The 26,418-nt window shown below is 37.0% G+C and overlaps 2 protein-coding genes across 5 annotated transcripts in view; one reads left to right on the forward strand and one right to left on the reverse strand.

Moving 5' to 3' along the window:
* LOC104854761 (zinc finger protein 709) overlaps nucleotides 1-10,617 on the reverse strand; it is a 65,718-nt gene extending 55,101 nt beyond the window's left edge. The window contains exons 1-2 of one of the 4 annotated variants that reach the window (XM_010613326.3): nucleotides 10,295-10,617; nucleotides 6,734-6,793 (exon numbers count right to left, since the gene is read on the reverse strand). In XM_010613326.3, coding sequence (XP_010611628.1) covers nucleotides 6,734-6,793; nucleotides 10,295-10,297 — 63 coding nt within the window. In that variant the 5' untranslated portion in view covers nucleotides 10,298-10,617. Of the gene's footprint in view, nucleotides 1-6,733; nucleotides 6,794-10,294 lie in introns of those variants that run through there. The other 3 variants (XM_010613329.3, XM_010613332.3, XM_010613331.3) reach the window with 3 other exon arrangements.
* Nucleotides 10,618-12,013: 1,396 nt separating this feature from the next.
* The window catches only part of Pard6g (par-6 family cell polarity regulator gamma), a 144,423-nt gene continuing 130,018 nt past the window's right edge, over nucleotides 12,014-26,418 (forward strand). The window contains exon 1 of the mRNA XM_010613343.2: nucleotides 12,014-12,038. Coding sequence (XP_010611645.1) covers nucleotides 12,021-12,038 — 18 coding nt within the window. The 5' untranslated portion in view covers nucleotides 12,014-12,020. The remainder of the gene's footprint in view (nucleotides 12,039-26,418) is intronic.

A 26,418-nucleotide genomic window follows, 5' to 3' on the forward strand; every position in this document is an offset into this window, starting at 1 on the left:
AAATTCAATAAATGTAGCTGCTTTCACTTTTACCATCAAGTGTATACCTGCAATTCTTAGATCAACGTACACAAGAATCTGGAATCCATCTCTTGGAGCTATCACACACTGTATCAATACTACTGACTATGATTAAATCAGGAAGGAACAGAAAGCCTCAAAAAACCAATCACAAGTACAGATATGAAAGAAATAGTGAAAATCTATCAACAAAGATAGGCACGGGATCAGATGCTTTCAGGGTTATCATCTCAAAAACACGCAAAGAGTTAATAATGACACTTGGTAAACTCTATCCCAAACTAAACCTAGTAGAACTATCCAAATTATCTAAAATTGCTTTTTGAGGACAGTATTACAATGATATCTAAGCCAGAAAATGACTTGACAAGATAAGAGAACCATAAAGCAATGTCTGTGAGAAACAAATTTTAAAAATCGTCTCAAAACAGTAGAAAGCCAAACTTGAGGGCATATCAAAAAGATCATGTGTTACAACTGAACGGGGCTTATTCCTCACATGCAAGTGTGGGGGGCGTTAACATACACACATTAACTAGAAGTGATGATGTTAGCATGTAATACTGGCTAAAATCAGGCAGAGATTAGAGGGTTTTCTCAGCACCTTTTGAGACAACCTGGGGAAACACAAGACTACATCTCAAAAAATAAAAAATGCCATCATCACTTCAGAGAACAGAATACATTCCAGATGTCCACAACACTTTTGAGACAAAAAGTCTCAACAGATTAGGAGACAATTTTGGCAACAACTGCTATTCATGAAAATTCCACATGGAACTGGTTAAAGTATTGAGTAAAATGAGCTATTTTCCAGTAGTAGCACACACAGATATTAAAAAGAAACAAAAGAGATCTCAATCAATGGAAAAAAAATCTCTATTTATAGATGTCAAGATCCTACATGTAAGAAAATCCCAAAGAATCTGCATTATTATATATAAATATATATATTATACAAAATGTATATATTCACTTTGCAAAGAGGAAATCAACATAGAACAAATGAAAAAGAAATCAGAAATCCTATTTATGAAAGAATAAAAAATTAAATACTTAGGAATAAATTAAACCAAGGAAGTGAAAGATATATGCATTAAAAAACATGAAACACTAAGGAAAGGATTTAAAGACACAGTAGAAATCCTATTCTAATTAATCAGAAAAGCAACTATTAAAATGACCATATCACCAAAAGCAATATACAGCTTGAAAGCAACCCCGGTAACAATCCTAATGATGATCTACACAATAATACAAAACACAACCTTAAATGTATGCAGAATTATAAAAACCCTAAATTACTAAAACAATTCTCAGTAAAAACATAAAAGTTGAAAGCATCAACATACATAAAATTATATTACAATGCTATATTAATTGAAATAGTATGTTACCATTATAAAAGTAGACACATACACGATTGGAAAATAGAGACCAAGAAACAAATACAAAGAAATATAGTCAATAATTTTTGATCAAAGCATCACAAGGACATAGACATAAGACAGTACTTTTCATAAAGAATACTGGAAAGCTGCCTTTCCACATTCAAAAGAATGAACTGGGGCCCTATTATACACCATACCCCACAATGAACTGATAATAGACAAAAGGCACAAATATAAGACCTGAAACAATAAAGCTCATAGCTAAAAAAAAAAAAAACCCTTCTGTCTCTCTTGGAGAGAAGCTATCTTTTTCTCAATAAATTTTCCTACTTAAAAAAAAAACAAAGAAAGAAAACATGTATATAAGTGTGAGTTTACAGACATTGTCTTTGGCAATGATGTTTTAAGTATCACATCAAAAGCTCAGATTAAAAGATCAAAGCTAAATGAGTGGAAATGCATTAAACTAAGCAGCTTCTGCAAAGCACAGAAAACAAACAAAATGAAACATCAAAGCCTAAAGATTAAGGAAAGACATTTGGAAGCCATATATACATAATGAGTTCATGTCTTAATCTTTTTTTTTTCTGTAATAAAATAGCTATGTCTCTCTGGGTAGTTTATAATAAAAGAGAGTTAATTAAGTTCTCACTCCTGGAGGATCAGAAAGTCCTAATGTCATTGTGACAACAATCTGGTTAGGGACTACTGGATGTGTTTTCAGACAACAGATGTCATTACAGTATGGGAGAGAAACAGAGAAAGAATGCATGAGAGAATGAGTGAGAGCAGAATGAAAGTGAGATGAGTAGGCACATTGGGTGGCCTCATTTAATAACTACCCATCTTTGAGAAAATCAGACATATAAGATTTTTCAGCATCCCCAAGATTAATTCCTTCCAAAAGTTACTCTTACGATCTAATGAGCTCTCAATAGGCTCTACATACAAAAGGTTCCTGTCAAATCTCATTATCATTATATTGCAAAGCCAGGTACTGTGGCATGTGCCTGTAGTACCACATAATCAGAAGGCTGAATTATGAAGATTGCATCAGTCAAAGAGATTAAGATCAGCCTGAGATACAAAGTAATACCCTATCTTGAGAAAAAAAATATCAATAGTACTGCATTGACGACCGAGGAAACACTTCCAGACTATAGCAGATCAATTCCCAAAATTTATAAAGAATTCATACAAATCAACAGTACAATCATACACACACACACACACACACACAAAAAAAAACAAAAAGAAAAAAAAAACAAGATTTAAAATGCAGCCAATCACCCTGTTATGATTTGGGTCTGGATGTCCACCCAAAGCCTCATTTGGTCAGAGGTAGCTGAGTCTAGAATGTGTGATGTTGCGAATTAAGGTGTAGGATTACTAAATCACCACATGGGAGTGAGTAGTTCAGCACTACCCTAATCCTGACAGTCTGGATAAAAGAGTCAGAAAGATGTGGTGCAGGTGTCTCCTTGTGTTACATCTGCTACCTTGTGTGTGCCATGTTGTTTCTCCTCTGAAGTGCTTGTTTGCTATCCCTGCCATGGACCCAGGTGATTATGGACTACCAACTGTAAGCCAAACAACCCTTTCCCCTCTAACTTTAGGTGTTGGGTATTTTGTCTCTGCAATGAGAGAAAAGTAACTAAAACACACCCATAAAGATATTTCTCCAAAACCAAAACAAATGATCAAGTAGTATATGGAAAAGTATTCAATATCACTTAATCATCAGGGAAAGTGAATCTAACTCAGTATGAGACCATCTCTCTCACACATTAGAAGTGATTTTTAAAATGTTAAAAAGGGCTATCACAGCTTTCCATGATAGCTGATGCTGTGTTTTTCAGGCACGGGTGGACTTTCATCTCTCCTCGTACCCTCTTTTTCTATTTACTCATCTCAAGCTCACTCTGTAGACTTAGTTTCTCTCCACTCTTCACTTTTACATTTTTGCATAAACTTCGCCATTGCTTTGTCAAAAGGAGGACTGTGGGAAAATTTTTGTGTAAATTTACCTTGCTACAGTCATTATGAAAAAAGAGCAAAGTGGGAAAAGCATTACAATTCTGGACCTAAAATTATACTATAAAACCTAGTCATAAAAACAGCATGTTATTGGTGCAAAAAACTAGACATGTAGTCTAAAGAAATACAACAAAAGACACAGATCAGCCTCAGGCACTCTTGGCCCCCTAATCTTTTTTTTTTTAGTACCAGAGATCAAACTCAGATGTTGCTCTTGTGAGGAACATGCAGCGCTACTGAGCTGAATCCCTGGCCCAGGCTCCCTAACCTTTGACAAAGGGGATAAAAACAGCTGCTAGGGAAAAGATATTATCTTTATCAAGCTGTGCTGTGAAAACTGTTTATGCACTTACAGAAGAATGAATCTACCTAGACCTATGTCTTACCTTGTACTAAAATCAAGTCAAAACGGATCAAAGATGTAGACATAAAATGAGAAACACTGAATTTTTTAGAACATAAAATATATAAAACTTGAATATGTAGGGATAAGTAAGAACTTACTGAATAGAACCCCAATTGTATAAGAAATAATTCTAAGAATCAACAAATGGGAATTTATCAAATAAAAAAGCTTCTGCATGTCCAAGGAAACAATCGGCAAAGTGAAGAGACAAGCTACACAATGAAAAAATATTTTACCAGCTACACTTTCATAGAGAACTAATGTATAGTAGGGGCTGGGGATTTAGCTCAGTGGTTCTGCCACCTGCCTTGCAAATGCAAGAACCCGCATTCAATCCCTGGTACCAAAAAAAAAAGAAAAAAAAAAAAAAAGAATATAAAATACTTTTAGAAAATTAGACCCCCAAGAAACAATCTAGTTGAAAATGGGCCATTGAAATGAACAGACATTTCTCGCAAGAAGCACAGATGTTCAGTAAGTACATGAAAATATGGTCAACATCTTTGGCCATTAAGTAAATGCAAATCAAAACAATGTCTGCCACTAAGGGCTCAAAGAAATATTTGTGAGGATGTGTGGGAAAACGTACCTTTCAACTACCATGAAAAACAGTTTGGAGGTGCCTCAAAAAAATAAAAATAGAAATTCCATCTGACCCAGCTATATGTTTCCAGGGTATGTGATGCATGCATACCCATAGTAATAGTAGGGAAAATCAAGATAGGTAGATCACAGAAACAGCCTAAATGCCCACCAGCACATGGTTAGATAAAGAAAGTTGTATTACTTAACCATAAAGAGGAATAAACTAGAGTCATTTTGTAAGAAAATGAATGGACTTTTAGACTAGAACATTATTAAATCAGATAAAGTTAAAGATTGCATGGTTTCTCATACAGGAAAACCAACATATAAGTAATTTAGAGAAAAACATGGAGAGATTATAGGAAATAGGGAGGTAGACTTTTGGATATGAGGAAGATCTGGGGAAGAGGGAGAGGGGGAAAACAGATGAAAAGGGAATAAAAAATTCAATGAAGCTGCTAAAACATTTCTATTTCTAAAAGATGAAATGTATAGTACAGGATTCCTTTACTACTCAGTGCTTAAATCTCAAGATTAGTTTTGGCTTTCACCACAAAGTGTTGCCAGTGATTTTTGGTTTTTGGTCATAAGATCAACCCAAGGGACCACTCATGCCAATAGATGTAATCTCTTGCATAGCATCTGTTATGGCTTGTGTTTAGATGACCCCAAAGCTTCATGCTAAGGTGGCTGGATCTAGAATGTGACTGATTCATGCTGCAATGCTAGGCCCAAGGCCTCTAGGATTAAGGGTATGAGTGCTACCCGCCCTAAGTAGTCTGAATAAAAGAGGCAGAACACTGTTAAGGCCCCTTGTTGCTTCTGTTACCATGTGGACACCGTGAAGTGTTTCTCCTCTGTGACACCCCTCTGCCATGTGCCACTCTGTGTTGGAGACAGCTGATTATGGACTGAAAACCTCTATAAACTGTGAGCTAAATAAACCCTTTCCCCTTTAACTTTGGGTGAAGCGTATTTTGTTTCAGCAATGAGAGAAAAGTAACTAAGACAACATCCAACAACCCCAAATCCAAAACATGTTAAGTGTAAGTGAATCCAATAGAAAGTTAGGAAAAAACTGATTGCTAATGCCTTATTTTCTAATATGGCATCATTATTGATATTTATAAAAAGAAGAGCCAAGTCGTATTTCTCCAGATTCAGGTAAAATAATATTGTCTAAGTCAAATATTGAATATTCTAGACAAGTTTATATAGTATATAACTGTATATTATAGTATACAGTGTGAATTTGAAACATGAAATTAAAAAATAAAATTTCCCCCAAATTCAATGAATGCAATTATATATCACAAACATATACTAGGTAAAAATAATAGCAGATTTTTCCATTTGTGACTATATGTATGGGGGTAGAGAACATTAAGCTTAGTGAAATAAGACACAGAACAAAAATACTACAGGATCATGCTTACATGTGAAATCAAATATTTAGACATATACAATAAAACAATTCTTACCCGAGAGAACAGCTGAGGTCAGAACACAATGACGACATGTTTGTAAGAAGACACTAAACAGGTATTTAGAACAAACAAGTCTACAGATTGGATGTACAACATGAAAAGTATAGGTAATAAAATTGTGTTTTATTTGGGAATACTTTACATGAGATTTTACTTGGCTGTTTTACAAAAATGAAAACATGGGTTACTGTTGCATAATGTATGTGTTCATTTTCATTACAGTAACAACTTTACTATGTGAATTTTAAAACATCATGTACCTTATATACACAGGTTTCTTTTATAAGTAAAGTTCATTAAATGGGTTCTTGTTTTTCTAACTTATAAACATTAAACACATATATCACATTTAAAATATATATATAATTTTTTTTTAAAATGGGGTTTTACTATGTAATTCAGACTGACCTTGAATTCACCATGTAGCCTAGGCTGGCATCCAACCAGATTACCACCTCATACAGCTAAGTATACATTTTTATTAAAAGATTTCAATGATTAAGTAAATTAAATTTGCACTCAGTTGTTTTATTTCCTTATCTCTAATTTATCATGTTATTAGCAGGACACAGTGGTTTGTCCTTGCACACTTAGCTACTGGGTCAGGGGGCTTAGGTAGCAAGATTGCCAGAGTACTGTCTCAGGTTACAGTTCAGCAGTAAAGCACATGCCTGCAATGCATGAAACTGTGTTCAATGTCCTTCACTACAAAAAAAAAATAAAAAAAAAAAAAAAAAAAAAAAAAAAAATCATAACACACTAATATTCTCTTGTAGGAGAATTCCTTTAGTTTTGTGGAAAATTACCTTGTCTTCTTCCCAATTTGGGTACCAATCTGTAAAACTACTGTCTTTCAAAATTTTTTCCTAAAAGGCAAAGAGAGAAAAATTATGAGAATTTATACAAAATTTCTTAAGATTATACATTCATAATGAGCTAGAAACATGCTTTGGTTGTTCATCACATTATTTTCTGTTTTGTTCTAAACTGTGGAGAAAAATAAATAAAAGAATATGTTCATTTTTTTCAGAATTTAGGAAGATAATAACAAGAGACTATAATGGTGGCCCAAGGCCCATTTATGCATCTTCAGGATCCCAAGGATGCCCATATGGAAACTGTATGGAATTAATCACAGGTTAAAGGGTCTGTCCCAGAAAGCAAGGCATGGTAGTTCATGCCTATAATGCCAGCATTCGGGAGACTGAGGCAGGAGGAAGTTGTTAGCAAGCCTTGGTTATATAGTGAATTCAAGACCACACTGAACTACATAGCGAGACCCTGTCCCAAAAACAAAAACAACAAAAGAAGAGCTCTGTCCTAAAAGACTTCAAGTGTGATCCACAAATAGGTTAACAGGATTATCCACATATATGCCCAGTCAACCACAAATTTGAATCTCCCAATACTCTCTATCACTGTCAAACTCAGGAGAAATCTTTGCTTAGTATTATGTTATTAGTAAACATGAAACTGAGTCAATCAAATGGAAGATAAGTAAAGCCCATGTATGGGTGGGAATCATAGAGCTTCTACCTCCTTTCAGACTAGACATCCTCCAGGCTAAATCATCAGGATAACTTGTTGTAGGATCTAAGGCAAAACTTGATGAGATGTAGTCAAAAGAATAGAAGAGACACTAGAAATAATCCCATTCTCCTAAATCTACCAGATTTTTAGCAGAGGGACCTTGGAGAAAAGACAGCCTCTTTTAATAATGGTGTTGAGAAAATTGGAAATCTACTTGCAGATGACTGAAACTACAATTACATATGACTTTTATCTTTCACTCTGTACTAAGAATAAATCAAAATGGACCAAAGATTTAGATATAAAAACAGAAACTGAGGCTGGAGATTTGGCTCAGTGGTTCCGCCGCCTATCTCGCAAGCACAAGGGCCTGAGTTCGATCCCTGGTACCAAAAACAACAACAACAAAATCCAGAAATTGAAAATTGCTGGAAGATAACATAAGGATAATACCTGAAGTCACAGGCTCAGGCAAAATATTCCTGAATAGAACTCCAACAGCCCAGGAAATCATATCAAGAATTAATAAGTGGGATTATATCAAATTAAAAAGCTTCTGCACAGCAAAGGAAACAACATTGTGAAAAGACACATTAATTAATAAATTAATGAATAAAATACAGGAGAAATTCCAGCAAACTGATGGTGGACATCTGGAAACAGGGACTGACTGGGAGTGAGGGGTTGTGAGATAAAAGGGAGAGAGGGGTAGGAGATTGAAAATGACAAAGACATGTTAAATGCAAGAAAGGAAAACCCCAAGTAAGCCCCACCGTTCTTTATTACTAACATGCACGGATAAAAATAAATACATTTCAGCCAGGCATGGTGGCACATGCCTGTAATCCCAGCACTTGGGTGGCTGAGGCAGGAGGATCGCTGTGAAAGGCCAAGAAAATGGTGACACACTCCCATAAGCAGGACTCTACCACTTACAGAGATGATCAACTCTACTATGGGAGACATTCTATACAGACTTCTACTTTTCCTCCCAGATAATTCCATATTGATGTTGCTCAGTCCACAATTCAGTTTAGACTTACTATGCCTAAAATAAAAATATTCTATGGTGTAAAATCAAGATTTTGTAGGTACGCATTATAACTTCAAATTCCATTTTGTTCAACTCTCATTGATATGTCAAGGGAAATATATTTTTATTTTATTCATCTCAGTGTGAAAATTTTAATAAGAGGTGTGTGCTGGAGGCTGGGCATGAAATGGGATGACTGAAACTCTTTAAAAAATTTCATAGCTGGGGATTTAGCTCATTGGTGCCGCTGCCTGCCTTGCAAGAGCAAGGTCCCGAGATCGATCGCCGGTACCCACCCCTGCAAAATTTCATGAAATGATTTTCCAAACACATGGTACTTGAGATGGGTCTTTGAGGAAGATCAGAAACCAGCCTGGGGAAGTACATCTATTTAGCTGGCAGACTACTCTCTTTCCCGGCCCTGCCCTGTCCTGCCCTGCATTTTAGGAAGTTGCACTGTAAGAACCAGTCAGAGTGGCAACAGCCTCTTTCTGAAAGGGAGGGGTCAAGAGGAAAGCAGCCAATAGAAAGAGAGCAAAGACAAGATACTAAATTCTCCTTGCTCCCACCTTTCCATTCTGATTATTTGGGAATCCTGCTATCTTTTGCTATATGCTAGACCTTACACTACACTGATCCCCGTTTGCAGTCTTGGGGTCTCATGTTAAAGTAACTAATCTAGCAAGTGTCTCCTTTAGACCTTGTGATGTCTATTGTTATCTGATGTTGGTGGCAGCATTTTCCTTACAACACATGGCCTCCTCTAATACTATGCACACTTTGACAAATAAAAACTTTCATCAATCTCTCAGTACAGTTCTAAGGATGCTTCTGATTTCCTCCGTGCGTGGACTCTGTCTAAACCACAAGGTCATATAAACCTGAATCAATTACACACACAAACAAGGCACAAAGAAGTGAGCAAAAAAATAAAGGATTTCTGACAGTTTCTTGGAAAATCATAACCAACACCTGAACGACACACTTTATGGTTAATACGTGGAAATAACTACAATGGCATCACACCACAGGGTTCTACAACAAAATACTAAGCGCTGAGGGGGTTAAACAACACATTTATTTCTAACAGTTCTGGAGATTGGGAAGTCTAAAATCACTGTATGCCCTAATCATTTTTGCACATAATTCACCATATTCAAACTCTTTTAGGTATGGACGAAAGGAAAAAGAAAACAAACAACCCAAAACGGAGCTGGGGAACGGGTGGGGTGAGTGAGAGAGCCAGTGCTGAAAGGACCTAGGAAAGTTTGCAAAGAGAAACCTTAACCTAAGGTAGCCCCCAGGAAGCCTGGGTCCAGAAAAAACCTAGGAAAGAAAAGTACAAGGATTTACACAAGTAGTTCTACGTTCTTATTTTCTGATTCACTCACACGTCAGGTACCCCACACAAAATTAGAATTAAACCTTCCTTCCTGCGAATACCAAGAGCTAGGCTGGAGAATGAGGGTCGAATTTGGAAGACTTGGGACAAATAAGGCTGCCCGGCGACAAGGAACCCCACGGGCCTCGGCGCTTCCCATTACGAACCCCACCCTCCAGTCAGGAGTCGCCTCGTGTCCCTCCGCCCACGCACACACTGGGAAGACACAGGGCTTCAGGCTGGTGTCCATAGCACTACACAGGGCAGGACAGTTTGCAGTGGATGCGGCTGCCATCATAGCCTCACCCTGAGGCTTGGAGGAGACCGAGTGGGCAGCAGCGGTCGCCGGCGTGGGGCTCTAGGACTGCCGAAAGCACAGGTTCCAGGTCGTCCCTGGAGCCCCGAAGCTGGGTCCGCACTCACCATTCCCGGCTTCACCGGTGACCCAGAGGCCTCAGCACGCTCTCACGACCACTGCAAGTCACAGTTCCGCAGGGAGAGGAACATCAAGTGCTTCAGGTGAGACGTGTTTACACAGATCATTTAACAGGAAGCGACCTCCTCTAGCCTAGGCGAGTGACTCGCCACGACGGTTTCCGGTAGCCTCTGATTGGGTAGTTCCGGTAGCCCCCGCCCCCGGTTCGTGAGCGACAGTTCTGAAAGATCACAAGAGCCCAGGAGCCCGGCCACCGCTGAAGTTTCCCCTGAACTGACTACTTGTGGGAAGCACGAGTGGCACCTAGGCCAGGTAACACTGAAAAGGGGGAGCCTGAGATCCTGTAAGTCAGGGACCTGGCCCAAGGCTTCCACGCCACTTAGGAACCGGGCTCCTACTTTAAAAACACCGACCCGTAGTCGTGAGGTCACAGTAGGTATTCTCTCCCTTCGTGTTGATCTTTGACCCTTGCCTAGGTTGAGATCCTTCAGCCGTCCTGTCTGCACACTGCACAGGAGCTAGGAAGGTTAACCTCCACTTCTTTCTCTTTTCTTTTTTTTTGGTTTTTGAGACAGGTTCTCACTATGTAGTTGAGACTGACCTGGAGCTCACTATGTAGCCCGGACTGGTCTCGAACTCATAGCGATCCTCCTGCGTCAGCCTCCCGAGTGCTGGGATACAGGCGTGCACCACCACCCCTGGCTAACTTCCACTTCTAGCCTAGACTCAGGATCTGTTCTCAGACCAAGTACCATCTATACAATGATTTTTTTTAAAAAAAGTTAGGTTCTTTAAAAATGTTCATGTGTAAGTGATCCTTTTCTGTTTTCATATCATGCAGTGTTTCTGGAATTGTATATTACATTTTTATTCAGCATTTATAGATTTCTATAAATATATATATCTATAGAGAGAGATATTGACATCTGCAGAGATGTAAACGCACCTCTAAATGTTATCTATTTTTTTGTTTGTTTTGTACCCCAGGACCAAACTCAGGACCTTTTGCTTGCAAGGCAAATGCAATGCCACTGAGCTGAATCCCTGGCTTTAACCTATTTCTGATCATAGTAAATTCTCTCTCTCTCTCTCTCTCTCTCTCTCTGGGATCGAACTGGGAACTTTTTTTTTATTGGGATCTTGTACCTTTACATGACAGCTCTTGGTTCTCATTTTTTCCCCTTATCCCTGCCTTCCCTTCACCCCTCCTCCCTTCCCTAGTTACAAATACTTTATTTCCATTTTTTCATTTTTTCATTTTCTCATTTTTTTCCTTTTCCCTTATTACCTTTCCTCTACCCTTCCCATTTATCTGACACCTTTATCCCTTTTCTTTCTATTTCACATTGTCAATTATCTCATTAGGATCTTATGTACCATTATCGTTTTTCACACCAGAGAAACTATTCGGTATTTATACATGTCTGATTTATTTCACTGAGGAGTATATCCTCAATATGTATCCATTTTCCTATGAATGAGTCTAATGAACTCACTAGCAAGGTAAGTGTGGTGCCACTGAGCTGAATCCCTGGCCTTAACCTATTTCTGATCATAGTAAATTCTTTCTCTTTCTCTCTCTCTCTCTCTTTTTTTTTTTTTTTTTTTTTTTTTGGTACCAGGGATCGAGCTTGGGACCTTTTGCTTGCAAGGCAGGTGGTTGAAGCACTGAGCTAAATCCTGGCTCCTAAATTATTTCTCTTTATCCAAATCATGGAACAAATAACAAAGGTGAGAGCCAATTAAGCTGTGAAGAAAAGTTTATTCTTTGGTCTGAGGATAAAGACAAAAAAAGAAAAAAAAACCAACAAAAAACAAAACAGAAAAACCCTTGCATGTATAACTATACCATCCAAAAAATGTGTGGGTCCTTTTTAGAGCAAGAGAGGATAAAGAAAATTTTAGTTAATGAGTAGGGGAATTACTCATGACTTTTTCCAGGTTTTGAATCCATCACACATTAAGGACTCTTTTGTTAAAATGCTTCTGTGGGCAAGTTGCAGTTTGGGCCAGAAATGGACTATATCACAATTGGTCTGTCAGGTAGGAATTCCGTTAGGATCCTAAAGTACACTAAGATGGTGACAGAGCTTTTGACAATCATGCGGGACAATGGTGGGACAGAAGCCTGGGTGAAATAATAATTCCCTGGATGCAGTAAACTAGATTTTACTGGTTTACAGCAACTACCTGATCCAACATGAGTGATCATGTAGCTTCCCAGATATTCTTTTTCTCTTTGGTATGGCAAACTCTACCTTCTGTTGCCCTACTTGAATTTGTTGTCTCACAGAAAATGTCCCCCTTTCCCCTCTTCCCTCTCTCTTTTTTCCTCTCCTCTCTTCACCCCCCTCATCTTCTTTTATTTGTTGTCGTTTTCCAGAAATAAAAAAGCAGCTAGTATTTGGCTAAAAAAAGAAAACCAACACTTTTTTTAACCATTCACTGGTAGATGGGCACTTGGGTTGCTTCCAGATTTAGCTATTACAAACTGTGCATGGATGTGCATATATTGCTGAGGTACGATGCTTTTAATTCTTTTGGGAAGATACACAAAAGAGGAATAGCTGGGTCAAGTGAGACCTCTAATCATAGTTTTTTGAGGAATCTCCACACTAATTCCTATAGTGGTTGCACAGTCTGCACTTCCACCAACAATGGAGAAGTGTTCCTTTTCCCCCCACAGCCTCACCAGCATTTGTTGTTGGTTGATTTCTTGATAATAGCCCTTCTTTCTGGAGTGAGATGGGATCTCAGCATTGTTTTAATTTGCATCTCTCAAAAAACCAGGGATGCTGAACATTTTTAATATATTTACTAGCCATCTGTTATTCAACTGAGAAGAGTCAATTCATTTTAGATGCCCATTTTTAATTTGGTCTTTATATTTAGGGGGTTCTGATATTTTTTCAATTCTTTGTATGTTGTAGATATTAGTCCTTTGTCTGAGGAACAACAGACTAAAGTTTTTTCTGACCCTGTGGATTGTGTCTTCACTCTATTGGTGATTTCTTTTGTGGTGCAAAAGCTTTATCCCAGTTGTTGATTCTTTGTACTATTTCCCGTGCTATCGGAGTTTTGTTCATGAAGTCTGCCTGCACCTAAATCCTGAAGAGTTCTACCTAATCTCTCTTCTGGCAGATTTCATGTTTCTATTTTAAAATTTAGATCTTTAATTCCTTTTGATTTAGTCTAGTGCATGGTAAGAGACTTGGGTATAATTTTAGTCTTTGGTATTGCTAAGCCAGTTTGTCCAGCACAACTTATTTAAAGAGGATTTCTTTTTTCCAGTGATTATGTTTGGCCCCTTTGTTAAAGATTAAGTGGCTTAGTGGATTTGGGGTTGTTTCTACACTTTCTAGTCTATCCATTGATCCTTGGGTCTTTTTATTGATTTTTTAAAATTTCTTTGCCAGTACCATTGTGTTTTTATCACAGAAGCTCTATAGAATTTCAAGTCAGTGATTGTAGTGCTCCCTGCCTTGCCTTTGTTGCTTAGCTACTTTTCCTATTCTATGTCTCTTCTGGTTCCAAATGAATTTTAGGATTATTTTCTCAAATTCTGTGAGATATACTGTTGGAATTTTGATCAGAATTGTATTAAATCTGTATAACAATTTTGGGAGTATGCCCATTTTTGATATATGGGTTCTTCCTTCCCAAGAACAAAGTACATCTTTCCATTTTCTCATATCCTCTTGGGTTTCTTTTTTTGAGCACTGTAGTTTTCAATGTAGAGGTCTTTTACCTCCTAGGTATTTAGTTTTTTAGGATGCTGTGTGAAAGGTTTTGTTTTCTTAAATTCTCTTTCAGTGAATTTGCAATTTGTGTACAGGAATATTATGATTTTTTGAATGTTGACTTTTATCCTGCTATGCTCCTGAATTTGGTTATTAAATCTAGAAGCCTTTTGGTGGAAATTTGGGGTTCTTCTATGGAGAGTATCATGTCATCTGCAAATAATGATTATTTGATTTCTTCCTTTCCTATTATTTTTCATTTATTTCTTTCTCTTGTCTAATTGGTCTGGCTAATGTTTCCAGAAGTATATTGAGTAACAGTGGTGACAGTGGACATCCTTGTCTTGTTCCTGATTTTATGGTGAAAGCTTTCAGTTTTTGTTCATTCATTTTGATGTTGGCTGTTAGTTTATCATAGATGGCTTTTATCACAGTGAGATCAAGACCATCTATTCCAATTTTCTGTAGAGTTTTTATCTTCAGTGTATGCTTGACTTTGTCAAATGCTCTCTCTCCATCTATTGAGATGATTATGTGATTTTTTTTGTCTTGCTCTGTTGATATGGTGTATTTGTTGATTTGCATATGTTGAAACATCCCTGCCTCCTTGGGATGAATCCTACTAGGTCATGGTGTATAATCTTGATGATTTGCTGCATTCTGTTTGCCATTGTCTCTCTTTTTCTTCTCTTTTTGGTCTCTTTTTGGTTGGGCTTTTCTCTGGTTTTGGTATCAGAATGATACTTGCTTTGAGGAAGGATTTAGGGAATATTACTTTTCTTTCTATGTAATTAAAGAGTTTGAGGAGAACTGGCATTAGATCCTCTCTAAATGTCTTGTAGAATTTAGAACCTATGAGGACCTTTGTTGGTTCATTTTTAAGCACATGTTCAATTTCATTGACTGATATTAGTTTATTTAGAATTTTAATATCTTCCTGTTTCAGTTTTGCTAATTCATACATTTATAGGAATCTGTTCTTTTTGTATTTTCCATCTAATTATAGTATAATTTCTCAAAGTAGGTCTTGATGATCTTCTGGAGTTCTGTAGGAACTGTTGTGATTTCACCCTTTTTATTCCTAATTGCATGAATTTGAGTCTTTTCTGTCCTTTTTTGGCTAAGGATTTGTTGATTTTATTTAATCTTTCAAAGAATCAACTCTCTGATTCCTTGATCCTTTGTATTGTTTTCTTAGTCTCAATTACATTTTTAAAATTCATTATGTTTATTGGTAAAATTTAGGTATACATTATAATCACATTCATCATTGTGAAATTGTACCTGTACATAATATATCTTGGTTCTTGTTTTTTCCCCATTCTCCTTCCCTCACTTCCACCCCCAACCCATGTACAAAAAACTTTGTTTCCAGTTTTTCCTTCTTTTCTCATATTTTTTTCTTTCCCTTCTTTCCTTTCCCCTATCCCACCTCTCCCTACTTCTGCTGCCCCTTTGGACCTTTTCTTCTATTTTCACATTATCCAGTATACATTTTGGTCCTGCCTTACACTTTCATTTACCTCATTTAACATCAGAGAAACTATTCAGTATTTTCACATGTGTCTCCTGTTTATTTCATTTCAGAGTATGGCCTAAATTTTTATCCATTTAGTTATAAATGTCTCTATCGTTCTTTATGGCTGAGTAGCACTCCATTTCATATTAAAAATGCCCACATCTTTTTTATCCATTCATTTTTTCCCATTAAGTTTATTGGTACAATTGAAGCAAAAAAATACAGTTACATTTATCCTTGGGATCTTGTTTCTTTACATGATACATTTTGGTTCTTGTTTTTTCCCTATACCCCTGCCCTCCCTTCACCCACTTCACCCTTCCCTATTTACAAAGACTTTGTTTCCATTTTTTCACATTTTTTCTTTTTCCTTATTTCCTTTCCCCTCACCTTTAGCCGTTTTCTTCCTATTTCATGCTCCCAATTATACCATTTGAACCTTATTTATGCTTTTAGTTTTTCACACCAGAGAAACTATTTGGTATTTACTCGTGTGTCCTATTTATTTCATTTAAGAGCATAGCCTCAATGTGCATCCATTTAGCTATACATGTTTCTAGTTTATCATTCTTTATGGCTGAGTAGTATTTCATTTTATAGAAAAACCACATCTTCCTTATACAGTCTCCAGTTGATGGGCATTTGGGTTCTTTCCAAGTTTTAGCTATTACAAATTGTTCCACTATAAACATGGGTGCACATATATCATTGTGGTATGATTTTTAAAAATTCTTTTGGAAAGATATCCAGCAGAGGGATAGCTGGTCAAATGGGACCTCTAAACCTAGTTCTTTGAGGTTTCTCTATATTGATTTCCACAGTCGTTGCACCAGTCTGCACTCCCACCAACAATGAAGAAGGGTTCCTTTCTCCCCACAGCCCTGCCAGCATTTGTTCCTGGTTGATTTGTGGATAGCAGCTGTTTTTTCATGGCTAAGGTGGAATCTCAGTGTTATTTTCAACTACATCTTTCGAATCACCAGTGATGTCGAACATTTTTTCATATAGTTATTTGCTGTCTTTACTACTTTGTCTGAGAAATGTCTGTTCATTTCAGATGCCCGTTTTTGAATCAGATCTTTGTGTTTGGGGTATCTGATTATTTTGAGTTCTTTATATATTCTAGATAGTAGTCCTTTGTCTGAGGAGTAGCTCGTAAATTTTTTTTCCCACATTGTAGGTTGTCTCTTAGCTGTGTTGGTGATTTCTCTTGCATTGAAAAAAAATTTTTAGTACAATTATATCCCAGATATTGATTCTTTGTGCAAGTTCTTTCGCTGCTCAGGATTTATTCATAGTCTTCTCCTGTGCCAATGTTTTCAAGAGTTCTACCTAATTATATAATTATTATAAGCACATATCTATGAGGCTTGTATAAGGGCTTGTATGACATTTGGGGCTAGAGAGTGCCGTGCAGTTCTGCTGCTGGAAAAGGGCTTGGAGATCTGTAAACTTTGTGGTAAGTAAAACTTGAGGTGAGAAGCCAAACACACTTTGCAGAATGTTTCTGCAGTTTGAAGTGAAGTTTTGATCTAAATATTTTTCCTGAGGCTTTTGCCCCTTGAAATCAATGGAGTGGAGGGAAGAACATACTATTACTCCTCAAAGAGAGCAGCTGCAACAGTGTGAAAGAGAAAGTATACTTCACATTTGAAGTGGAACAAAGAGTAATACTTTCTCTTTCTACCTCTCTGCATGACTGAGTTATAAGCACATATCTGTGAGGCTTGAATAAGGAATGGCATTTGTGGCTAGAGAGTGCTGTGCAGTTATGCTGCCAAAAAAGGGCTTGGAGATCGGTATACTTTGTGCTAAGTAGAACTTGAGGTGAGAAGTCAAACATCCTCTTCAGAATGGTTCTGCAGTTTGAACTGAAGTTTTGACGGCAACATTTTTCCTGACGCTTTTTCTCCTTTGAAGTCAATGGAGGCGAGGAAAGAAGGTGCAGTTACTCCTCAGAGAGCAGCTGCAACAGTATGAATGCACCAGTGTACTCCACATCTGAACTGGAGCAAAAAAAAAAGTATTCCCTCCTCTTTCTAGATCTCTGAATGAGTTATAAGCTTCTAACATGAGGCTTGTATAAGGAATGACATTTGGGCCTAGAGAGTTCTGTGCAGTTCTGCTGCCCCAAAAGGACTTGGAGATCCGTAAACTTTATGGTAAGTAGAACTTGAGGTGAGAAACCAACCACACTTTTCAGAATGATTCTACAGTTTGAACTGAAGTTTTGATGGAAAAATTTTTCCTGAGGCTTTTTCTCCATTCCAGTCAAAGGAAGGGAAGAAAGAATGTACAATTACTCCTCAGAGAAAGCACCTATGACAGTGTGAATGCCCCAGTAAACTTCACAACTGAAGTTGAGCAAAAGAGTATTCCCTTCTGTTTCTACCTCTCTGCATGACTGAGTTGTAAGCACAGATCTATGAAGCTTGCTTAAGGCATGGCATTTTGACCTAGAGAGTGCTTGCATTTCTGCTTCCCATAAAGGGATTGGAGATATGGAAACATTGTGGTCAATAGAACTTGAGGTGAGAAGCCAAAGACACTTTTCAGAAAGGATCTACAGTTTGAGCTGAAGTTTTGATGGCAACATGTTTCCAGAGGCCTTTTCCCCATTGAAGTAAAAGGAGGGGAGTAAAGAACGTGCATTTACTCCTTAGACAAAGAAGCTGCAAGTGTGCCAGTGTACCAAAAATCTCCAATTCATAGTTGGAGCAAAACTGTATTCTCTCTTGTTTCTAGGTCTCTGCATGACAGAGTTATAAGTACATATATATGAGGCTTTTGTAAGTAATGGCAGTTTGACATGGAGTGTGCCGTGCAGTTCTGCTTGCTTAAAAATGGCTTGGAGATGTGGAAACTTTGCTGTAAGTAGAATTTAATGTGGAAAGCCAAACACACTTTTCAGAATGGTTCTGAAGTTTGAACTGAAGTGTTCTTTTTTTTTTTTTTTTTTTGGTACTGGGTATTGAACTAGGGTCCTTGCGCTTGCAAGGCAGGCTACCAAACTGCTGAGCTAAGTCCCCGGCCCGGAAGTGTTCTTTTTAAATTTTTTTCATTAAGTTTATTGGTACATTCACAAAAAACAATACAGCTACATTTATCACTGGGATCTTGTACCTTTACATGATTATATCTTGGTTCTTCTTTTTCCCCCTGCTCATGTCCTGCCTTCACCTACTTCACTCTTCCCTATTTACAAAAACTTTGTTTCCATTTTTTCATTTATTCTTTTCCTTTGTTTCCTTTCCCCTCCCCTTCCCACTTCTCCTTTAGCCATTTGCACACTCCCAATTATACCACGTGAACCTTATTTACACATTTAATTTTTCACACCAGAGAAATTATTTGCTATTTACTCATGTGTGTCCTATTTATTTCACTTAAGAGTATAGCCTCAATGTGTATCCATTTAGCTATAAATGTTTCTACTTTCTAATTTTTTATGGCTGAGTAGTATTTCATTTTATGGAAAAACTACGTCTTCTTTATCCAGTCTCCAGTTGACAGGCATTTCGGTTGTTTTCAAGTTTTAGCTATCACAAACGGTGCCACTATAAATAAGGGTGCACATATATCACTGTGGTATGATTATTTTAATTCTGTTAGAAAGATATCCAGCAGAGGTATGGCTGGGTCAAATGGAACCTCTAATCCTAGTTCTTTGAGGTATCTCCATATTAATTTCCATAGTCGTTTCACCTGTCTGCACTCCCACCAACAATGGAGAAGGGTTCCTTTCTCCCTGCAGCCCTGCCAGAATTTGTTATTGGTTGATTTTTTGATAGCAGCTATTCTTTCTTGGATGAGGTGGAATTTCAGTGTTGTTTTCATCTGCATCTCTAGAATGACCAGTGTTGTTGAACATTTTTTAATATATTTATTTGGTGCTTTCACTTTTTTGTCTGAGAATTGTCTGTTCATATTGGATGCCCAGTTTTGAATTGGGTCTTTGCATTTGGTGGGGGGGGGTCTGATTTTTTTGTGTTCTTCATATATTCTAGACAGTAGTCCTTTGTCTGAGGAGTAGCTGGTAAAGTTTCCCCCACACACACATTGTAGGTTGTCTCTTAGCTCTCTTGGTGATGTCTCTTGCATTGCAAAAACTTTTTAATACAGTGAGATCCCAGTTGTTGATTCTTTGTGGAAGTTCTCGTGCTGCTGAGGATTTGTTCATAAAGTCTTTTACTATGCCAGTGTCTTCAAGAGTAATACCTAATTTGCTTTCCAGTAAGTTTAGTATTTCTGTTTTGATATTTAGATTTTAATTTACTTGGATTTTAGTTTAGTGCATGGTGAAAGATAGGGATATAGTTTTAATCTTTGGCAAGTTGAAAGCCTGTCTTTCCAACACCATTTATTAAAGAGACTACCTTTCCTCCAGTGAGGATGGGTGGCTCCTTTGTCAAGGATGAGGTATCTGAGCATGTCTGGTGTTCTTTCTGCATCTTCTAATCTACTCCATTGATTCTCATGTCTGTTTCTTTGCCAGTACCATGTTGTTTTATCACAGTGGCTTTGTAGTATAGTTTCAAGTAGGGAATTGTGATACCCTGCCATGTCTTTGTTGCCTAGAATGGTATCTGCTACTCTGGGTCACTTCTGGTTCCAAATGAATTTTTCGATTGTTTTCTCAAGTTCTGTGAAATATACTGTTGGGATTTCAATCGGGATTGCATCAAATCTGTATCGCAGTTTTGGAAGTATAGCCATTTTCACTATTTTGATTTTCCTCCCCAGGAGCAAGAGATGTCTTTCCATTTTCTTATATCCTATTCTGTGTCTTTTTTCAAATTGCTGTAATTTTCAGTGTAGAGGTCTTTTGTCTCCTTTGTTACAATGATTCATAGATATTGCATTTTGGGGGATGTTATTGTGAAAGGAATTGTTTCTCTAATTTATCTCTCAATGAGTCTGTTATTTGTATACAAGAAAGCTACTGATTTTTGAGTGTTAAATATATATCCAGCTACACTACTGAATCTGTCAATTAAGTATAGCAGTCTTTTGGCATAGTTTTTTTGGGTCTTCTATGTAGAGTATCATATCACCAGCAAATAATGATAGATTAACTTCTTCCTTTCCTAACTTTATTGCTTTTATTTCTTTGTTGTCTAATTGCTGTGCCTAATGTTTCTAGAACTATATTGAACAGGAGTGGTGATAGTGGACATCCTTGTCTTGTTTCTGATTTTAGTGTGAAGATATTTAGTTTTTTTAACCATTTAGAATCATATTGGCTGTAGGTTTTTCATAGATAGCCTTTATTGGATTGAGATAAAGACCATCTAGTCCCATTTTCTTTGGGGTGTTTATCATGAATGGGTATTGAATTTTTTCAAACACTTTTTCTGCATCAATTGAGATGATCATATGGTTTTTTTCCTTAATTTTCTTGATATAATGTATTATATTTGTTGATTTGAGTATGTCCAACCATCCTTGCCTCCCTGGAATAAATCCAACTTGGTCAGGGTGTAGGATCTTCTTGATGACCCTCTATTCTGTTTGCCAGTATCTTATTGAGGATTTTTACATCTATATTCATTAGGGAGATTGGCTTGTAGTTCTCTATTTTGGTTGGGTCTTTCTGTGCTTTTGGAATTAAAGTAATACTTGCTTCCAGCAACGAACTTGGAAGTATTGCTTCCCTTTCAATTTCATTGAAGAGTTTAAAGAGTAGTGGTGATAGTTCTTCTCTAAATGTCTTGTATAATTCAGCCATAAAGCCATCAGTACCTGGGCTTTTCTTTGTTGGTGATGTTTTAATTACATTTTCAGTTTTGCTGAATGTAGTTGGGGTGTTTAGAATTTTTATATCTTCTTCATTCAACTTTGGAAGTTCATATGTTTCTAGGAATCTGTCCATTTCTTCTGTATTTTCCATTTTGTTAGAGTATAGGATTTTGAAGTAGGTATTGATGGTCCTCTGGATTTCTGGTAGATCTGTTGTGACTTCTCCTTTTTCATTCCTAATTGCATGAATTGGAGCCTTTTCCTTACTTTTTTGATAAAGTTGGCTGTGGGTTTATCTATTTTATTTATTCTTTTGAAAAACCAACTCTTTGATTTATTGATTTTTTTGTGTTGTTCTCTTAGTTTCTATTGCATTAATTTCTACTCTGATCTTTATAATTTCCTCCCTTGTGCAAGCTTTTTGGTTTGTCTTGCTTTTCTTTTTCTAGGAGCTAAAGGTTAAGCATTAGGTTGTTTATTTGAGCTCACTGTTTTCATAATATGGGCACTTACTGCTATGAATTTTCCTCATAGGACTGCTTTCATTGTGTCCCATAAATTCCTATGTGTTATCATTTAATTGTGGCAACTGTCTAATTTCTTCTTTAATTTCCTCTGTGACCCAGTGGTTGTTCAGCAAAGTGTTATTTAATTTCCATGTGTTTGTGAAGTTCTTGTAGTTTCTTAGGCTATTGATCTCCAGTTTAATTGAACTATGATCTGATAATATACAGGGGATAACTTCAATTCCTTTGCATTTACTTAAGCTTATTCTTTGAGCTAGCATATGGTCTCTTTTGGAGAATGACCCATGCACAGCTGAAATGAAAGTATATTCTGATTTTCTGGGTTGGAACATTCTGTAGACATCCACTGTCTGTTTTTTCTAAGACTTGCTTCAGTTATTTTATTTTGTTGTTGATTTTTTTTCCGAGATGATCTGTCAATTTTTGTCAGTGGGGTAGTGAGGCTCCCCACTGCAATTGTATTAGTGCTTATTTCATTTTTCATATCCAATAATATTTGTTTTGTATAGTTGGGGGCATTAGTATTTGCTGCATATATATTTATGATTGTCATTTCTTCCTCTTGTTCCCTTTCCAAGACATAGTGGTCTTCTTTGTCTTTTTAAATTAGTTTTGCTTTGAAATTTATTCTTCAAATAAGGTAGGTACCCCTACTTTTTTCCAGGCTCCTATCACATGGAGAACTGTTTTTCATCCTTTTATTCTCAGTCTGTGAATTTCTTTGTGGGTTAAGTGAGTTTCTTGTATACAGCATATTGTTGGATTTTGCTTCTTAATCCATTCTGCCAGCCTGTTTCTTTTGATTGGTGAATTGAGGCCATTAACATTGTTGGTTATAACTGTTATATATTGGCTTTTCATGATCATGTAATTTTCCTGTTGTATTTTTGTTTTATTTTATTATTTTTTATTTTTCCCTTTCTCCCTTTAATTTCTTGTCTTGCCTGATATATTTACTCTATTAGTACTTGTGGAATTATGGTCTTCATTTTCTATTTCCAGGATATTGTTTAGAAGTGTCTGGAGTGCCAGCTTGATGCTGATGAAATTTCTCAGGTGTACTTTGTCGTGGAAGTATCTTATTTCCCCATCCATTTTGAAAGAGTTTTGCAGGATACATCAGCCTAGGTTGGAGGTTGTTTTAGGGTTTGAAATACCTCACTCCAGCCTCTCCTTGACCTGTGTGTTTGTGTTGAAAAGTCTGCTGTGATTCTGATGGGCTTTCCTTTGCATGTGATTTGTTTCTTTTCTCTGCTTGTAGTATTTTGTTCTTCTGTTGAGTTTCTGGAATTTTGACTATTATATGTCTAGGTGTAGATTTTTTTTATCATGGCATCTGTAGGTTGAATTATTCCCCTTGGTTTGGGAAGTTTTCTGTCATTAATTCTGTGAACAGTTTTTTAATGTCATTTATACTGTCACCTGCTACTTTATGGATTCCTATCAGTCTTATATTTTTCTTCTTTGCATCATCTGGAAGTTGTTGGATTGATTTCTCAGGGTACCTTATTGTTTTTAAGAGATCTCTCTTTTCATGGTCACTGACTGCCATCCTATCTTCTATATCTCAAATTCTGTCTTCACAATCATTTATCCTGTTGCAAATGCTTTCTACAGAGTTTTTAATCTCTGGATATCTGTTTGAATCCATTTCATGTATTCCATTTCTTTCCTATGTTGGGCATTCATGGTTTCCATTTCTTTCTTATGCTCAGTCTTCATGGCTTTTGTCATGGTCCTGAGATCATCTTTTTTATCTATTTCTGTTCTAGAGTCTCTAATCATGTCTTTCATTCTTCTCACCATCTCTGTAGTTATCTGGGAAATTATTTCTGTTTTGAATTTTTCAAAAGCCTCATTTATCTGTTTTTGTACTTCCTGTGTTATCAGTTCAGTGTATCCAGATAGTTGATTGTCAGACTATTCCACCTCATTTCCCCCAGAGTTTACTTTTGGTGGGGTGGAAGTCTGTGTTTGTATCTTGTTTATATGCCTTCTCATTTCTGTTTTTGTCATTGGTACTGTCCTTGGTTTAATTCCTGGGTTAATACTTCAATCTTCCAGATACAGCTGGTCTTTAGTATCTCTGGGGCAAACTCATTTTCACCATACCAGAGAGGACAACTGATTAGATCAATCACAACACCTTAACCCGAGTAATACAGTCAGCAATGCAGTACCATCAAGCACAGCTTAGAATATGACAACTTGTGGTAGTTATTAATCTATCACATTTAACTGTGTGAGTTAAGTTAAGATCAAGGACCAGCCCAAAATATGTTTATAGTGAATAACCTTTTCAATACAGCAACTTTACCCTTCAGGATGGGATTTAGAAGGAGTTGGGGAGGGAGGGATAGATAGGACAGAGAAAGGTTAGAGGTGGGGTCAAAGGTCATAGGAAGAGCACTCAAATTCTCAGGAGCTGTTGAATAGAACAGGAGAGAGAACAAAATATACCCAAGAGCAGAACAAACTAACAATAGAGAGGCTAGAGACTGTAATCACTTTTTTCTTTTTATGTAATCATTTTCTTCTTTTTATGTAATCACTTTCTTTTAAAACTAATGGCAGTTGAGAGAAGGGAAAAGAGAGAAAATAAATTCAAATTAGGATAGGAACAGGAACAAAAAGGGAGAGTAATGGAGATCAAGGGTGGGGGGAGGGAGAAAGAAGAGAATTTTGGGAAAAGAAAAAGATTAAAATATTTTAAATGTTTAAATTAAGTGAAACATATTACTTTGAGATAAAAAATACCAATAGAAATAGAGAGCCTCCTTCAGGGCATGCCTCTGTTGATGTAATAGCATGGGCAGGAGTGTGCAATTTAAAGCTATTTACTCTCAGCAAGCCACCAGCTGTCCCCTGAGGGTCAGGCTAGTTTCTTTATGCAAGGCCCAAGTTGAGATCTTTGTCCTCCTGCTGGGTTGAGCTCTGCAAAGCTCTACTGCAGGTTCTATCTGCCTTTCCCCTGAAGTTAGACCAAGTTCCTATGTGAGGTGCTGGTCCCTCCGACTTACCAACTGTGGTGGTATGATGTGTCTTTATCAAAGGATCCTCAGAGAGGCCTTCTTTCTCTTGTTTGTGTGTTGGGGCGGGCACCTCTGAATTGGTGAACACCTCTGTATTGGTGTTCATGAACACCTCTGTATTGGTGCCCATGTGTCAGGGCTCCTCTGTATCTCTGGGTCAAAGGGGCATGGCTACCATTGTGTAGCATGGGCCATGTGCTCCTCTGTGTCCCGTGGTTGAACTGAAGTTTTGATGGAAACATTTTTCTTGAGGCTTTTCCCCTTGAAATCAATGCTGTGGAGGAAAGAACATACAATTACTCTTCAGAGAAAGCAGCTGCAACAGTGTGAATGCTCCAGTATACTCCACATTTGAAATGGAGCAAAAGAGTATTCCCTTCTCTTCTCAGCTCTCTGCATGACTGAGTTATAATCACGTATCTATGAGGCTTGTATAACTAATGGCATTTGGGACTAGACAGTGCTGTGCATTTCTGCTTTTCATAAAAGCCTTGGAGATGTGTAAATGTTGTGGTAAGTAGAACTTGAGGTGAGAAGCCAAACACACTTGTCAGAATGGTTCTACAGTTTGAACTGAAGTTTTGATGGCAACATTTTTCCTGAGGCTTTTTCCCCATTGAAGTCAAAGAATGGGCGGAAAGAATGTACAGTTATTCCTCAGAGAAAGCAGCTGCAAAAGTGTGAATGCACCAGTATAGTCCAGTTCTGAAGTGGAGCAAAGGGGTATTCCTTTCTATTTCTAGCTCTCTGCATGACTGAGGTATAAGCACAGATTTATGAGGCTTGTATAAAGAATAGCACAGCATTTTGGCCTAAAGAGTGCTGTGCAGCAGGGCTTTTTTTTTTGTACCAGGGATCAAACTCAGGTCCTTGCGCTTGCGAGGCAGACAGCGGAACCACTGAGCCAAATTAGTATCTGGTACATATTACAAATTCTGCAACTCCCTCAAAGATGATATTTGTTTTTTCTCAAATCACACAAATCTCCAACATTCCACACATCACTGCACTGTTTTATTATACCAAGTATATATTGTATTGTAGAAAACATGCATCGTGTATATGTGCGGGTTGTATGTTTTTACACATATGTGTGCACTATTAAATGAGAAACATGGTCATGAATGTGGTAGGATTGTGCACATTTGGCATATTGATAGTTTCTCTGGCAACCTTATAATTTCTCTAAATTACATGCTTGACTTAATTCATAGTCATTTGTTTGGAATAATATTACATATGTATTGGTTTAAATTCTATCATTATGCTTATAAAAATATAATAAAAATAAGTATGGGATATAATAATAATAAAAAAAAAAACAAGAGTGCTGTGCAGTTCTGCTGACCCCAAATGGCTTGGAGATTTATACTTTGTAGTAAGTAGAACTTGACATGAGAAGCCAAACACACTTTTCATAATGGTTATGCAATTTTAACTGAATTTTTCTTCTTTTTTTAATCATCAAATTTATTGGTACTTTTTAGGTATACAGTACAGTTACATTCATCATTGGGGTCTTGTACCTTCACATGACAGGTCTTAGTTCTCATT

This window comes from Fukomys damarensis, unplaced genomic scaffold (assembly GCF_012274545.1).
Source record: "Fukomys damarensis isolate Sample0158 unplaced genomic scaffold, DMR_v1.0_HiC HiC_scaffold_30, whole genome shotgun sequence".
Classification (NCBI taxonomy): Eukaryota; Metazoa; Chordata; class Mammalia; order Rodentia; family Bathyergidae; genus Fukomys; species Fukomys damarensis.